The sequence below is a fragment of the Bacidia gigantensis genome, assembly GCF_019456465.1.
Source record: "Bacidia gigantensis strain McMullin 20006 chromosome Unknown contig_231, whole genome shotgun sequence".
NCBI lineage: Eukaryota > Fungi > Ascomycota > Lecanoromycetes > Lecanorales > Ramalinaceae > Bacidia > Bacidia gigantensis.
This window is the reverse complement of record NW_025408598.1, coordinates 565806-581096: the sequence shown is the minus strand read 5'-3', so window position 1 is coordinate 581096 and position 15291 is coordinate 565806. Positions and strand designations below refer to the sequence as shown.

The 15291-nt window shown below is 48.9% G+C and overlaps 5 protein-coding genes across 5 annotated transcripts; 1 reads left to right on the top strand and 4 right to left on the bottom strand.

The window, feature by feature from the left end:
- Window positions 1-859: 859 nt before the first annotated feature.
- Window positions 860-2457, bottom strand: KY384_004182 (uncharacterized protein; the record flags this gene model as incomplete). The annotated part of the gene is made up of 3 exons (XM_044812688.1): window positions 860-1254; window positions 1908-2390; window positions 2454-2457. The coding sequence occupies 3 exons, from the start codon at window positions 2455-2457 to the stop codon at window positions 860-862; spliced, it is 882 nt and encodes a 293-aa protein (XP_044670108.1).
- Window positions 2458-2841: 384 nt separating this feature from the next.
- Window positions 2842-5425, bottom strand: KY384_004181 (uncharacterized protein; the record flags this gene model as incomplete). The annotated part of the gene is given in 5 exon segments (XM_044812687.1): window positions 2842-2928; window positions 3002-3468; window positions 3486-4932; window positions 4980-5167; window positions 5218-5425. The coding sequence occupies 5 exon segments, from the start codon at window positions 5423-5425 to the stop codon at window positions 2842-2844; spliced, it is 2397 nt and encodes a 798-aa protein (XP_044670107.1).
- Window positions 5426-6026: 601 nt separating this feature from the next.
- Window positions 6027-9051, top strand: KY384_004180 (uncharacterized protein; the record flags this gene model as incomplete). Its single annotated transcript, XM_044812686.1, has 3 exons — window positions 6027-6297; window positions 6412-7412; window positions 7468-9051. The coding sequence occupies 3 exons, from the start codon at window positions 6027-6029 to the stop codon at window positions 9049-9051; spliced, it is 2856 nt and encodes a 951-aa protein (XP_044670106.1).
- Window positions 9052-9453: 402 nt separating this feature from the next.
- Window positions 9454-11874, bottom strand: KY384_004179 (uncharacterized protein; the record flags this gene model as incomplete). The annotated part of the gene is made up of 1 exon (XM_044812685.1): window positions 9454-11874. One exon carries the CDS (start codon window positions 11872-11874, stop codon window positions 9454-9456), a length of 2421 nt encoding a protein of 806 aa, XP_044670105.1.
- A 577-nt stretch (window positions 11875-12451) lies between these two features.
- On the bottom strand, window positions 12452-15239 carry KY384_004178 (uncharacterized protein; the record flags this gene model as incomplete). Its single annotated transcript, XM_044812684.1, has 3 exons — window positions 12452-13196; window positions 13248-15001; window positions 15057-15239. The coding sequence occupies 3 exons, from the start codon at window positions 15237-15239 to the stop codon at window positions 12452-12454; spliced, it is 2682 nt and encodes an 893-aa protein (XP_044670104.1).
- Between the last annotated feature and the right edge of the window lie 52 nt (window positions 15240-15291).

The following is a 15291-nucleotide window of genomic DNA, read 5'->3' as shown; positions in this document are numbered from 1 at the left end:
ATGATTATTCACCACTGCCATGCTGCGTGGGAGTCGAGGGCGGGATGCGCGTATAAGTGCACGGGAACAACGTGGCGATAATTGCACGATAACGAGGGATTTAGGATCTCGCCCGGAAGCGCATCAATCTTTGATTAAATCGTCAGCTCATCGAACCCCCTCCCTCTTGTTCTTTGCCTGGCGTGTTGGCTTCATCCTGCCGAAACTCTGAGCAACTGGTGGAATGTTTCGGTTGCTACCGGCCGACGAGATCGTCCGGATCGTACAGGTACAAGCCACATCATTCCAGCGCCCTGGACGGCGGTTTGGCGCCGTCTGTCAGCATGCATAAATGATACATGAATGACGCCCTGCCTCTGCTGGCGTGTCGCCCTGATCCAGCCTGTGCATTCGTCAGACTACTCGTCGGCCATGAGCGGAAAGGCCCACTTCGTTTCTTCCGAGTCGAAGTGAAGGCGTCAAGAGTTACACCGCTGAGAACACGGAGGTAATTGAGCAGACCTAGCATATGCTATATCACTCCCAATTTCCACGAGCGACTACAAAGTCCCCTTGTCTCGCTTCGTTTCGCCTCATGGGACCTCGCATGACCTGCAGGCCCCAGGTAAAACCATCTGATAATTGCTTTTTTATGCAACTTACCTTGTTCGGCGCGGACACATTTTAATGCAACATTGCAGACCGTAGGAGTAACGTGAATGATTGCAAGAGCGAAAGTCGCATTGCGTCTGAGAAACTCTTGGTCCAAATTGGTCTTTCAATTCTGGTGCATGATAGTTCACAAGAAGCAGAGATGATGGAATAGCTGTGTTTTCTTGACAATCTCGGAACTGCAACGAATCTTCATACCCGACGGCTATCATCCAATCTGTACGGGCTTTACAGTCTCGTGCGCCGCTGCGATTTGCTTCAATTCCTCGAATGACGCGGTGCTATTTGCTCCAACGCTGTGAGGACCCCCATCGCTCACGATGACATCTACAAAATACCCTTTGGTCTGGCTCTCAACGAAGACAATGCCTCCATTGACAACTCTAGGCCTGTTGCCTACACAGTGGTCAATCGTTGTCGCAGCACCTACCACCAAGTCCATGGTAGTCACACGCTGTTCAAACCCCTGTGCGGCATCTAATATGACCTTGCACTCGTAATTGGGAAAATACAAGGGCAAGATAGCATATCCTGGTCGACCTAACTTCTTCGTGTCGCGGGAGAAAATGTACTCTTTCGCTTTATATTTGCTGATAAAGTCCGCTAGTGCCCTGATGCAGTGTTTTTTGCTTAGAATGGGTCGGGTGCGTTCACTTTCAATGCATGTGGGCTCGACGATTCCCAACGATGAGGTTGTGAGATAAGGTGCGGTATCTTGGTTTGGTAATGGTGTGGCCTGAATAGGCGAAATAATAATTGCGATGAGGCAACCAACCGCGGCATTGGCTAGCTGTATAATTGAGCTACGCATATTCAACTACAGTGTAAACGCAATAGCATCCAAGATTCTGGTTGGTAGGAGTCCTTTTGAGATCAATTTGGTCTTCATACACGTATTTGAGGAACTGCCATCTTCGCGCGTGAGATTCGCTAACCGTGTCTCAACGCCTTGTTCCTCAAGCGTTTCCCAATTAAAGACGCTTTATAGTCGTCCTTTTCCGCACGAACATCATGTCAGCAAATAACCTTTTCAGAGAAGTGGGTCAAGTTGATTTGAATAATTATAGGAACAAGTCTCGCTCGACGAATGCTAGCGACCTCCCTCGTTTGCGTAAACCTTGTCAATATCATTAGACTCGACAAATCCATTTTTTTGATCCAAATTTTCTGTCAGGAATTTGCTCAGTTGCATACCTTTTATCAAATCTTTGCCAAATTTTCCTTGCTAAAATCCGTTGTATCAGTAGAAAGCTAACTTGCATCCAGAATAGCCTCGATATGAGTTTCGTTCACCTCTGCGGCAGTGATCACATCGAAGAGTAATGAGAGAATATTGTTGCCAACTTGCAACAGTCCGGCGCCGGTCCTCCAACCATCTGCACCAGACATGCAATTTGTTATCAGGTTGACCGAATGCACATAAAGTTGACCTTTCGTCAATCGAATATCGGACAGCCTAAGTTTGTCTATCTTCACCCGACATATGCCTGCTCGTTGGATGTCACCGGCAAATATGTAGTTGGATGTTCCACGTTTGCGTTGGTCGCCGCTGACCGTAACCGGACGGCTGTCCTGAAGGCGGTCCATGTAATACTTGAAAGCACGACCACAACAGCTAACGAAGTAGCTCGATTCAGCTGAAATGTCATCAAAGCAGATGTAGGTTGGCTGCAGACTATTGAAGCTTGAGGAGAAATTCTTCCCTGCGTCCGCTGCATTTTGAAGGTTGGTTGAGATGGCTTTAGCAAATGTTGTCGTTAGTAATTTAATGTATATTGAAAGATACAATGAGACTGAGGCACGCATGTTGACGACTAAAGGGTCGGCCAAAATACAGGAAGTATTTCCCTATATTTGTTCTCCTCGGCTATCAGAAAGTAGGTACGTAAGTGGATATTACCGTCGAGGCAGCTGGGTATACATGTACGGATGGCGCGCATGAATGTAGACGCCCAAAGCCCAACATCAAAATAGTCGCAAATCATAAGTGGAGCTGTAGCAGAGAGCACGCCGAGCAGTCAAAAACCAGCATTATTAGTCAACATTTTACAGATATTGAGACCAGTCTCACTTGCAAGAGTCAGCGAAGCTGTCGTATAAAGTCGTCGTACGGTTTTTGCGAAACGTCTCGGACAGGATAAATAATTTGTTGGGCTCATAATATCTCTTTATAGTATGGGTTGGATACTTTTACTCATCTAATTGTACATAATTTGCCGGGAAAAGCCCAGCTTTTCCAGCATATTCACCTGACCACCAGTCGTCGTCTGGGAATTCCTAATTGAGGATTAGTCACTATGTTTGCAGGCACGAAAAGCCAGGATGGTGAAAGAACAGAGGTTTGACTTACTATGCCGGTAATTTTAGCATTCTCCGGGAACGTCAACTCGTTCTCCTCCGCAGCTTCGTAATCGTATAACGCAGTAGCGGTGGCTCCTTGTGAGGTTGCTGAAGTTTCAGCGACCCGTTCAACTTCATGCTGCTGCGCGGGTGGAGCGACTTTCGAGTCATCTTCAATAAGTTCAACGTAATTACTTGGGAAAAGGCCAGACTCCCCGCGTGGGTTTTGTCCCATCCACCAATTTTCGTCGACCATCTCAATATTTGTCACATGCTCACCTTCTTTCAACTCAAGCTCGTTTTCCTCGGCTTTCTCGTAGTCATACTGGACCAGAGCTCGCTTTCCACTTTGTTCGGCTCCTGGCTGAGCTGATTCTACAGCTTCTTCTCCGAATGATGCAGCAGCTGCAGCCACGCCAGCACCACGCGCTACATCATGGCCTTGTGGCTCGTCTAGGAGATCATCCTCATGCGGTACTACACGAGCCAGAGACCTGGCTGGCATTGCGGGGGAGGTGAAAGCTGTTCATCGCGAGCATCTATTACTTCTTGGTCATTGTGACCTCGGCCAACTGGCATGGCGATACGGATTGGGGAGCCAGAGACTGGGGGCGGGGTAGGGGGTGTAGGCGATCTGGGTGGCTGTGGAGGCGGGGACGGTAATCGAGCTGGCTCTTCTGGCCCTTGAGCTTCACTCCTTGAAGGCATACCTGGGATTGGTATACCACGTCCTGCATTTGGTTTGCTTGAGACGTCTAGAGCAGGAGGAGTCGCGGCAATGCCTGTACCGACATTAGCAGCACCGATAGGAGCCGCGTTTTTAAATTTGTCTCGCATGGCGCTGACGCCTCCAACAGGAGATGTTGTAGAGGTGTCTTCTTCATCAGCCTGCGAGCCGGTGCGCTGCTCGCCCATGCTTCCGGCTGACTCGCCACTTTTAGAGGTGTGGACAGCGCCCCATTTTTTGCCAGTATACCCGCTTTTCCATTCACCGCCGCCAGAGTTTTGACCCACAACAGGGGCTTGACTGAGGCCAGCGGGTGGTGGATTCTCTCCAGCGCCGCTGAGGCCTCGCTCTCTAGCCTTCTTTTCCGCCCAAAGCTGAGCTGGCGTTTTACCACCTTGATCTGCAAAGTTTTTGCCAACCCCCACAGGTGGAGTCGGACCTGTTGATTTTGACTCGAGACCGAAAACGCCAGGCGTTGGGGCTTTGGTACCAGTGAATGAAGAAGTACTTGAACCGAACTGGCCGCCAACCTTGGGTTTGGGTAAAGAAGTCAGCCGTTCGGAAGTATTAAATGGTGCAGTCCGATCAGGAAGTGACTGCCGTGGCTCTGAACTTCGAGGTGGTGAGGGTGCATCGGCGGTAGATGGCTGAGCACGAGCTCTTATTGCAGCAATGTCGACCTTACCTACAGGTTCGTACGAACCTTTGACTGCTATGGGTCGGTCATCCTGAGTGCTACGCTGGGCTTGCCTCCTAATTTCTGAGATGTCCACTTTCCCAATAGGCTGATAAGCTCCTTTGACGACACTTGAATCTTCTGACGCTCGGGCGATAGGCGCGTCATTGCCACGGGATGATTGATGTTGTGACTGCAGGTCCTGTATGTTCATTTTTGTGGGTTGGTATGAAGGTTGAACTTTTTCCAACTGTCTACGCGTAACTGGCGGAGCATCCGCGCCCCAGCCGTCTTCATCTACATTTTGATCCCTTGTACCCCCCGAGCGAGATCTTGAAGCTAGAGGGTTGAAACCATTTCCGCCTGCACTACTCTGTGTGGGTGTAAAGACTGGCTTCGAAGCAATCGGTGCAGGAGGCGGGGCCGGGGTAGAAGTAGCTCCTGAGTATTTTGAACCCGACGCATCAGAGACCTTCTGCACAATCGACTCTGGCGTAAGATCCCGATCAGACCGGGCAGTAATTTGAACGTGATAACCCTATCCAATATTAGATCTGTGTTTCAGGGAAGATGTTGAAATTATACATGTAGTGTCTTCGAAACGGCCGTTAGGTGGTTTGTAAAGTAGCCCTTGGTGCGTTCTGGAACGCCCTCACCACACCAAGCAATGAGAACCGATTTAGGTAGAGTAGTGTTTGGGTCTTTGATTTTTACGAACGCAAACTGTATTCTACCGTCGGAGAACTCATCTACTAGATCGACGAGTTCGCCCTCTGCAGGTATGTGAGCTCTATCTGTCTCCAAAGCACATAGCTGCACTAACCTCCTGTACTTTGGACCTTGAGTACACTCTCTTTTCCTGCCGAATCTTGCTGAAATGCGTTCGCAAGAGGCGCTGAGACAGAGAAGACCGCCCATATCCCGTATGTGGTTGACTTTGCAGCAGCTCCGGTTGGAAGAGTGGCATCTACTACAGATTGGTAGCTTTTCGAGATCGATGGCCCATTTGAGGAAAGATTTAGCGTAGACATAAGGCTGTCTTTTGAGGGTGTGGGCGGAAAGATGGCTTGGGTATCTCAAGAACACACTGACCCTGAGATTGAAAAACGAGGAGAAATGATTGGGCGGCCTTGGTTGTTTGCTAGAAGCCGCATTATTGCAACGGCAATATTACAACCTGCTTTTGTGGTCGTTGCAGGTCATCATGCCAAGATCGCGGAACATCATCCGCAGGGGCTCCAATCTTGTCTTGGCAGAATCTATGGTAAAAGGGGTAATGCGAGCCCTAGGACTAGCTCGCCTGCGTTTCCAGCTTAGCATGAGTGACTGCCATCGATTGATACCCTAATATGCTTGCCATCACGCGCTTGACGGCTAATTAAACGGCCTCAGAATACTCATGATAATTTTATATTTGGCCCGGCGATGTCGGCAAGAAATACATGTTGTTTCTTATTCGATATAAGTCATGGTTATTGATGAACTTCGGAGCCGTGACCGGCTAGGATATTGCTTACCGATGATTCTAATCAAAGGCGCTGAGTATTTCGACATCGCTGCTGGCAAGTGAACATCTTTTTGACCTGGATCTCTGGCCCTTCCCAGCTTGGAAAAGCGCTTTCTGCTTTCGCAATGGAGGGAAAGAAACGCGATGATGAACGTGAGGGTATGCTTATCCGGGGACAGGAAGAGCATGGAGATCAAGTCTATGGGTCTGGCATAGGCATGAAAGGAGCGTATTACAATCGCGCTTCGGAGAAATCTTTGAGCCATGCTGAAGCCAAATTAATATATCGGAGACATCAAATGGAGACGTCAGATCAAGAGCCATATGGCCCTCTCAAAAGAATCAAAACTGCTCCGCCCATTGAAAATGAAGAGACTATGCGGCTGGAGGATGCTTGTATGTAAGCGATTTGCTGTGTCTGATTCACTCCAGAGCGAGGGACCATTCATTTTCTAGTTCAACAATCCGAATGCATTTTCTCAATTTGAGCTGATCTTTGCGTGCTGGTAGTCGTACAAAACAAGAAGACAAAACTACATCTTGACCATAAGGTGTTAGCAAATCACTTAGATGCAGGCATTCGTTTGCCTTCTCGCCATTTTAATGGACCTTATGCAATCAGCGATGCTGGTTCAGACATTGATCACTCAGCAATGGAGGAGACAAGGTACGCCGAGATCGCAGGAGTGGCGCCGCCGGATGTCTCGATCGCCCCTCACTCGGACATATCTCCTGAGCTACACGAGATCGCCCAAAACATCCAAAAAGTTCTAAGGCTTCGACAGAAGTTCATCCACCTTTCTCTCCAAGGTCCGGGTGACAATCCAAAAGACCATGATGACTGGAAAATCTATCCGCTACCTCCAAACCCAAAGTGGGACAACAATAATATGCCTATCAGCAGCACCACGGGGGTAGAGGCTTCCACTGAACAGCAGCCCGCAATGACGCCCATGGATGAAGGTAGGAAAGCAGGCCAGAATGCTGGTGAAGAATTCGACATCAAAGAGCTAGAACCATGGCCTGAAACAGACTTGACGGTGGACTTTAGACTTGACGAAATGAGTGTATATCAGGTCTATGAATATCCTGAATCAGAGAGCAAAGCGCCGCTGGTGGAAGTTCCTACTCTTCGTACTTATTATCAAGCCATGGAAGACATCCAAGACGTGTCATCGGATGGCCCTACGAAGAGCTTTGCCTTTCGACAGCTTGATATTCTCGAAGGGAAATTCCAACTTTATTTCCTGGTAAATTCGTATGAAGAAACGGCAGGCTGCAAGAAGGTCCCTCATCGTGACTTTTACAATGTCAGAAAAGTCGATACTCATGTGCATCATTCCGCATGCATGAATCAGAAGCACCTGCTTCGTTTCATTAAGAGCAAGATCAAAAAAAGCCCACATGATGTGGTAATGTTTCGAAATGGGCAAGAGTTGACGTTAGAACAAGTCTTCGCCAGTATTCAACTAGACGCTTATGACCTTAGTATTGACACACTTGATATGCATGTAAGGTCTTTGGGGTGAAACATCCATCGATCAGACTGCTAAATGCTAATTATAGGCTCACTCGGACTCCTTTCACCGCTTTGACAAATTCAACCTGAAGTACAATCCCATTGGTGAATCACGACTCCGCGAAATCTTTCTGAAGACCGACAATTACATCCAAGGTAGATATCTTGCCGAACTGACCAAGGAAGTTATTTCGGACTTAGAGGCTAGCAAATATCAATTCGTCGAATGGCGCATTTCCATCTATGGTAGATCCATTGACGAATGGGACAAGTTGGCAGCATGGGTTGTCGACAATAAGCTTATTTCGCATAACGTTCGTTGGCTAATTCAAGTTCCGAGACTCTACAGTATGTACAGGGCGACTGGACAAATAGAGAGCTTTGAGAAGATATTGGTCAACCTTTTTGAACCGCTCTACCGGGTAACTAAGGATCCGTCAAGTAATCCTAAGCTTCATGTCTTCCTGCAGCGCGTAGTCGGCTTCGACAGCGTAGACGACGAAAGCAAGATCGAGACGCGGCTTTATCGAAAGTTTCCACCACCGAAGCAGTGGGATACGAAACAGAACCCGCCATACACCTACTGGATCTATCATCTTTATGCCAATATGACTTCGTTGAACAAGTGGCGTCACCGGCGAGGTTTCACCACATTCGTTCTACGGCCGCACTGCGGCGAAGCAGGCGATATCGACCACTTGGCTGCGGCAGCACTGTGCTGTCACAGCATCAGCCACGGCCTCATGTTGAGGAAGGTCCCATTACTGCAATACATTTTCTACTTGGATCAGATCGGCATTGCCATGTCACCCTTGAGCAACAATGCGCTTTTTCTCTCGTATGACCGCAATCCTTTTCCCAAGTATCTTCGAAGGGGCCTTAACGTTTCACTCTCTACCGACGACCCCTTGCAATTTGCCTTCACCAAAGAGCCTCTCATTGAAGAATACTCGGTTGCGGCACAGATCTATCGTCTGAGCGCCGTAGACATGTGTGAGCTAGCTCACCACTCTGTGATCCAAAGCGGATTCGAACACGAGCTGAAGAAGCGTTGGTTAGGCGACTGCTACCATCTGCCTGGCGTGCAAGGTAATAGCGTCGCCAAAAGCAACGTGCCTGATATCCGAGAGAAGTTTCGCTACGACACGCTCATGGAGGAATTGGAGATGATCGACAGATTCGCAGCTGAAACTCCCGCATCACCGCAGCTCACAAACCTCATGCCACCCTCCCAAGCTCCGGCCTCCCCATCACTCCGGAATTCTCCTACCGCGCCCTTGAATCCCGCTCGTATTCCTACCAGCTATTCAAACGCAGACCTTGCCTCAAGGAGATTAGACGGCTCGGCCATTCCCCGATCTTCGTCCCTCATCATGTCGCCAACAAACATCACAAGCGGCGTCTCCTACAGCCCCACAGCGCACCACCATCATCCGAAGATCTTCCCTGGCATTGTCCACGAGCGGCATCGGAGAACTAGCGTGAGACAGGGTAGCGGATCGGAAACGGATGGGGATGGGAGTATGACGGGAAGTGGCGTCTTAGGAGAGAGAAAGAGACCGACAAGCTCGGAGGTGGGAGATGGGCCTATGAATGGAGCTGTGTTGGAGGAGGCAGCTGAGGACGCTTAATAAAGTGTACGGAATTGATGATTATCGAGTTTCTGCATTTCAGAATGCATTTTGGGTCTCGATCCTCGGTCATGGGTAGAAAGCGAGGCGTATGGTTTGTACGAGAGAAAACATTATTATTGTGGGTTTCAGGAAGAAAAGCATGCAGGAATCGGAACGCACTTGTGATCATGTTACTTCGTAAAGGCCCCTGAAATTAATTGAGTCTTTCTACAATCATGAGATCTTGCGATATATTCTGTCTATACCCTTGCAAAGCCATACGCCGAGACAGACCTTTCTCCAAATATTGTGAAGCATGCGATCGCTTACAGCGACTCGATCAACAAGAGACATAGATTACCACACCCGAAGCCGCTTGAATCAAAGCCATGTAGTTCGTGCAGAATGTTTTACACACAATTAATCTTCAATGTCGTCGTCCGACAGATACAACTTCCTTTCCCCTTCGATTGGGCCATCGAAGCTTGTGCTCCCAATACTACCAAAGAATCCCTTAGATTGACCAGGAATGGGCTCCACGCTGACCACCTCGTCTTCGCCGGCCTCTGCATCCAGCTTCAGGCCTCGAAATTGCGTGATCCTATCGAGCTCCACATCCCTTTTAGCTTTCCCTTTTCTAAATCTCGCGATATAGGGAAGTCGCTCCAGCAACAACTCCGTCTTTGTCATTCCGATACTTCTCATCACTGTCTCCGCTGCCCCGTCAACTTCCAGGCCCATCCTCGCCCTAGCGATCCAGCGGTCAACTGCATCATCGATCTCCTCCCTTTGTCTCCCCAGCCTCGCACTCGTGGGATAGAACATCTTGTACGCATCTCCCTTCCCGGCCTTACGGCCCGGTATACCATTCGGTAGAGCACCCCTCTTCACAGGGTCTGGCAGATAGAATAACAAGCCCCTGACAGCTAGCTGAAACGACATCTCTCCCTGTTTGATACTGTCGGAGCCTGCGCCTTGGTATCTACCGAAAGATCCAGGGCGGAATCCTCGGGGAACTTCGAGGAGATCGGCGCAGGAAAGGGCGTCAAGACAGCTGTTGAAGATGTCGATGAAGGTGGAGCCTTCACAGGAGGTTACGAAGTTTTCATGCAGGGCGGCGAGAAAAGTGGAGGTGTCCGTGCCGGTCTCATCGATGAGTGTGTCAGGGAAGACTTCTGATAAACGGGGTTTGGCGAGGTGGGAAAGGTGTGAGGGAGGTAGGACATCCTGAAGATCGGAGGACCTGGGTTCTTCGCGTTTGTTGTAGACGACTTTGCCTACAGCATGAAAGAGGCCAAGAGTAGACTCCCGTTGAGTCACTAGCTCCATTGCTTCTTTAGCGAGTATAGTGCTCCTAGGCTGCCCTGTATTTGAGTTTGGGTCGTGGCCATGGACACAAAGGAATTCCAGGGAGCTGATGGCACTACGAACATCTCCGCTTTCGCTTAATCTTTTGAGTACTTCAGAGCCAGGTTTCTGCAACCGCCCGGTCACCCTGGCCTCCTTTCGAAGTACAAGCTCAAGCGCCTTGACAAGAAAAGATGGAGCAATGACATTGAAGTCAATGGTACTCAGACCGCTATGAGCGAGAATCTCTGGGCCTAGCAATCGCTGGGCCGTAAAGCTGTCACTAGCTGGACCATCAGAACTTACACGTATTTCGGTCAGGATAAGAATCAGTGGGATGATTGGATCACTCTTCGACCTGACCTTACTTGAAAAATGACCTTGAACAGGCGTGGTAGATGCTAGATACTGCAGAATGCAAGAACGAAAGGATCGCAAAGCGGTGGAATCATGAACGAGGTTTGTTGGGAATTCTTCCAATACGGTGATTTTCTGACGATTAAGGGGTACTTGTGCGTGTGCATTGACTTTCGTCCTGGGCTGAAATGGCTGTCCAGCCACTGACAATTCCAGTCCGCCAAAACGCCCGCTCTGCCTCACGAATTCTTCGAGTTGAGCGGACATAGGCGTATAACCTTCAGAGGAAAAATCAGAGCCCACTGGGCTACTCCATTCCACCAGATCAATGTGCATTGTCTTTGCCAACAGATCGATCGTAGTAGACTTCCCGGATCCTGATGGGCCTTTCAAGATGAGTAACCTCTTAGGTACTTTACCAGTGAACACACTCTCAAGCCATATTTTGACGTCTTCGACCTTTCTTTTATTCACTGCAAGCTCTTGCAGCGTCGACGGACCAAGCCGCTCCACCCACGGCCGTTTGTCCAAGTCATCTTTATGTCTAACGTCCTGTGATCTCGGCTCAATGGCGGCCCTCGCAGGAAGCTTGAAAGCCTGAGTGAGACTCGGTGGTCTCTTCACGTTTGAATTCAGCTGCTGCGAGCTATGATGATGACTTTGCGTGGTCGCAGCGGTCGACAAGAAGCCACTCGCGGCCTCCATGAGCAGATCATCCTCAATATCATCCTCTTCTTCAAAGTCGGCAGAGATATGTACGGCCGGTTGCGAATCATTGCTCACATGATGCTGTCTTGTAACAGCTGCAGCTGTGGTACTGAAAAAGGTAGATATAGGTCTTGACCCTGCCGCATTATGCTGCCTTGCGTTAGGGCTTCCATTCACAGCCGCTTTAGAACGCGATTTCCGAGGACTCGATGTAGCTTTTGAAGATACGGCTTTCGCTTCTCCATCTTTAGACGCCTTGGCTCGTTTTCTTACGGGCAAAGATAGTGGAGGATCTCTGACTTCTGTTGCGGCAGGTGTTGTCTTCGATTGAGCACGCTTTACTGCGGTAGTATTTGCATCTTGAGGACCCTCATCATCCGAGTTTAAGCCCGTGATCCTCTTCTGTCTCTTCCTCGGTCGCGTGTCCATCCTACAAGAACAAGAGTGCTTCGTGAGGTGAAGTTCGGAAGGCCCCTCATGATGAGAATGCTGGATCTAGCTTTTTGGCGCGTGCGGACTCGGAGAATTACGGTGATCTAAGTATATAATCAAGATCGCAGTCTTTGCTCACACGTCCATGAATGCGGTAGGAGATATGTATTATTATTCCATGTTGCACTGTACGAGGGGTACATAGATTCAGTTTTTGCTTCGACTGACTTTAGGGACCGAGCGGAGGGGCCAACGGCCCGCTCAACCTACGCCCAACTCAGTCTCCCTCCCGAGGGTCCAGGCTGGCTTGTCTTCCTGCGCGCTTCAATATTGTGGACACAAACACCAGAAAGGACCATCCGTTTAATCATGAAGGATGGAACAGCTCGACAGAAGTGAAGGGAAGATTTGATACGTTCTGAACTACTTCAGCTTCATGATAATGATCTTTCAGCTTTGCACGTACACTACAGCAGTGGCTTCCTCCCATCCACCCATTATTGTCTTCATATGTTTTCTACTAGCCATCCTGCCATTGCCATCCTTTTGCAACAACTGTTCGTGCGTACAGTGATCATATCCGGAGGCCAATATGATCGATCCTAGTCACAACATCCTCCGTTATCGACAGCAGATCGCGTATGACTCCGCCCTGCAGTACACCTTGTGGACTCCAGCCAGCTTGTTCGCCAAGCGCTAGACTCTCATTCGATTTCAGAATTGCATTCGCTTTGATAGAATGGATTGATGCCGTCCACCATACTTTATCCATAGCCGACATCTCTAGCGTTGAGTTCAACGCCCCGACAAAGCTCGTAGGAATTTCTCCAAAGGCTTTGCAGCTGGCATCGAAGACCTCAGTAAGCCGAAGCTGTAGGTCAGGATATTGTGTTTGATGGATGGTCTCCCTTCTCGCTATTAAGCCTTTGATTTTGAATGCCGTCGAGGGAACTTGGAACGTGATGTTGACCTCATTCTTTAAGCTTAGTGGACGAGGGCTGACCTTGAAGCTCTGAACAATACCGTCAAAGTCTGCCTTTTGACTACCTCCAAGGCACTCCGACCCTTGGACCACAAGACGAGCATCCCAAGCACGCTTGGGATAAAATAGATTCAGCGCACCCACAACACGCTTTACTGGGCTGATGTGATAGGTGCTGTCCTCATGAATGATGATAACAACATCTTCCCCCTGGGGCGTCGAGCAGTGTATCTCATGAGTAACGATCCAGTCTTGGGGTTCTCGTTCGAACAGCGTCTTTCCTGCGCGCAGTTTCAAGTCGAGCATTGACTCAGCCTGTGTAACCTTTGTAGTCAATCTATCAAGTATTAGCCCCATGATTTTGCTGTCCTGTATCGAGGCTGCCTACCTATTGATGAAAGACGGCCGAATACTTTCTTTGCCGCACATTACGGAGGTCAAATTCTCCTTCGAATATCTTTTGTTCCTTAACACAATCGGCAGAGTGACCGGATCGATCAGAAACCTGCCAAACTCAATCTTCAAGACTAAGGGACCAGCAAATGATCGTGCGAGATCTAGCATCTCGGCCAACATCGTCTCCTTTTGCTCTAAGTCCTCGTCAATTAGTGGAGTGCGGTTGGGCGTCTTCTGCCGCATGGTATAGTGTATAACATTCTCCTTTGGTGTACTTGGCAAACCAATGATATCGTGGGTCCTTCCATCAGACGCAACAGTCCAATCAGATTCAGGCTTCTGAGACTGGCTTTTCGCATTTGTCCGACCAGCCTTGCGCTTCCTTGTAGACCCACTCTGCTTATTAGTACGGCGATGCGAGGTTGACAAGTGGAGGGACGATGCGCATGAAGGAGCTTCTTGGGATTCATCTAGCGTTAGATCAATCAGAAGCTCAGTCTTGCTGCCATCTTTGAGATCCGTATAGCGTAAGGCAGAGGCAGGTTGACCCGGGTCATTCAAGGGATGTTCATTTGTTGTGATATTGATAAACCTACTTGTCTTGCTAGCCTGTTCAGGAGGATCGTCTTGCGGAGCCGAGTCTTCGCGTATCAGCAGTGAAGGCATTCGAAGCTGGTGTAAGACATCATTTGATGCATCTAGCAAGCTGTCTCCTAACACCTCCTGGTCGTTACCATTTACTTTTCGATGGTGAATGTTCTCGTTTCCATCGAGCATTTTATGCTCCCGTGCGACCTGGTCGTAGTAGAGGCTGTTGGCGTTTGATGTTTCTGCCGCATTTATAACCGGAGGCAGAGCCCTAGCACCGCTCTCAGACAGTCCTGCTACAGGACTTATGGCAATGCTGGGAAGGGTCTGAGTAGATGGCTGCTGGCGTAACATGGTGTTGGCTGGTCTGTAGACCACTTCCGGTATGAAACGCTGAGTCTCTTGATCTGCCACTTGAGTGACTTTGACTTTGCGGTTTCGTTTTGTTGTCACAAAGTCAGGCTGGCTTTGATCGGCTTCTATAACGCTCAGTGGGCCCGAAATTGGTGGTATCTCATCGTCCATTGCCCCAGGAGACATGGGCGTCTCATTAAGCCAAGCTTTCACTTTATTATCGGGAGATTTCAAGTCTTCCGAATCTGTGATTTTATCCTCACAGTGCACCATACCAATCTCCTTAAACCAACGGCCAAACCAAAGCTGGGCATGTGCCAAACTTCTTGGTTGTTCCTTTATTGGGATGACGTCTCCATATTTGTCCAAGAGCATGACAACAAATTGAGAGCTTAGTGTTCTGTTCGCGTTTGAGATAAAGCCCAAACTGTTGAAGATGCGGTAATCGTGGGTGTCGTTCAAAGCTTTCAATGCAAATCTTGTATTGGTCTCATTCTCGGAGCATAGGAAGTTTCGTGTGATTGGTAATTTCTGCAGTGCCTTCTGCAGACTGACAGTAATTTGGCCTTCAACCGGATATCCACTAGCTGACTTGCCTCCGTGCTCGATACTACATCCTGTGAGCTCGCCAATCTTGTTGATGATTGACGGATGAACTCCTTTAAGACCACCGTTATGAGGAGCAGTGGTGGAAGACTCGCAAAGGCTAGCTCCTACAACAAGGTTTTCTACTGCTGGCGCATAGGAGGTTGGTGGAGACGAAGTAAGTTCAGGTGTCAGCTCAAGGGCGAGGTCATCTGAAAGCTGCAAATATCAATGAATACTTGGCCATTCGTTCATCAAAATCTAGAAAACATACCTCAGATCCTGTTTCTGGTCCTAGTTCATCCTCTTCAGTCCTGCAGAATTGCTGGTAGTGCTGAACGAAAGTTTCTACAGCATCTTCGGAACCTCGAAGGGCAACCGCATGTTTGTTGATTCCAAGAAGTGAAATACTCTTGTCACGGCATGAGTCAAGTAGACGCTGCCTCTGTACAGCCATTAGATGAATCCCTTCATAGAATGTCAAGGGCCAAACCTTCTCCTTTCCGCAC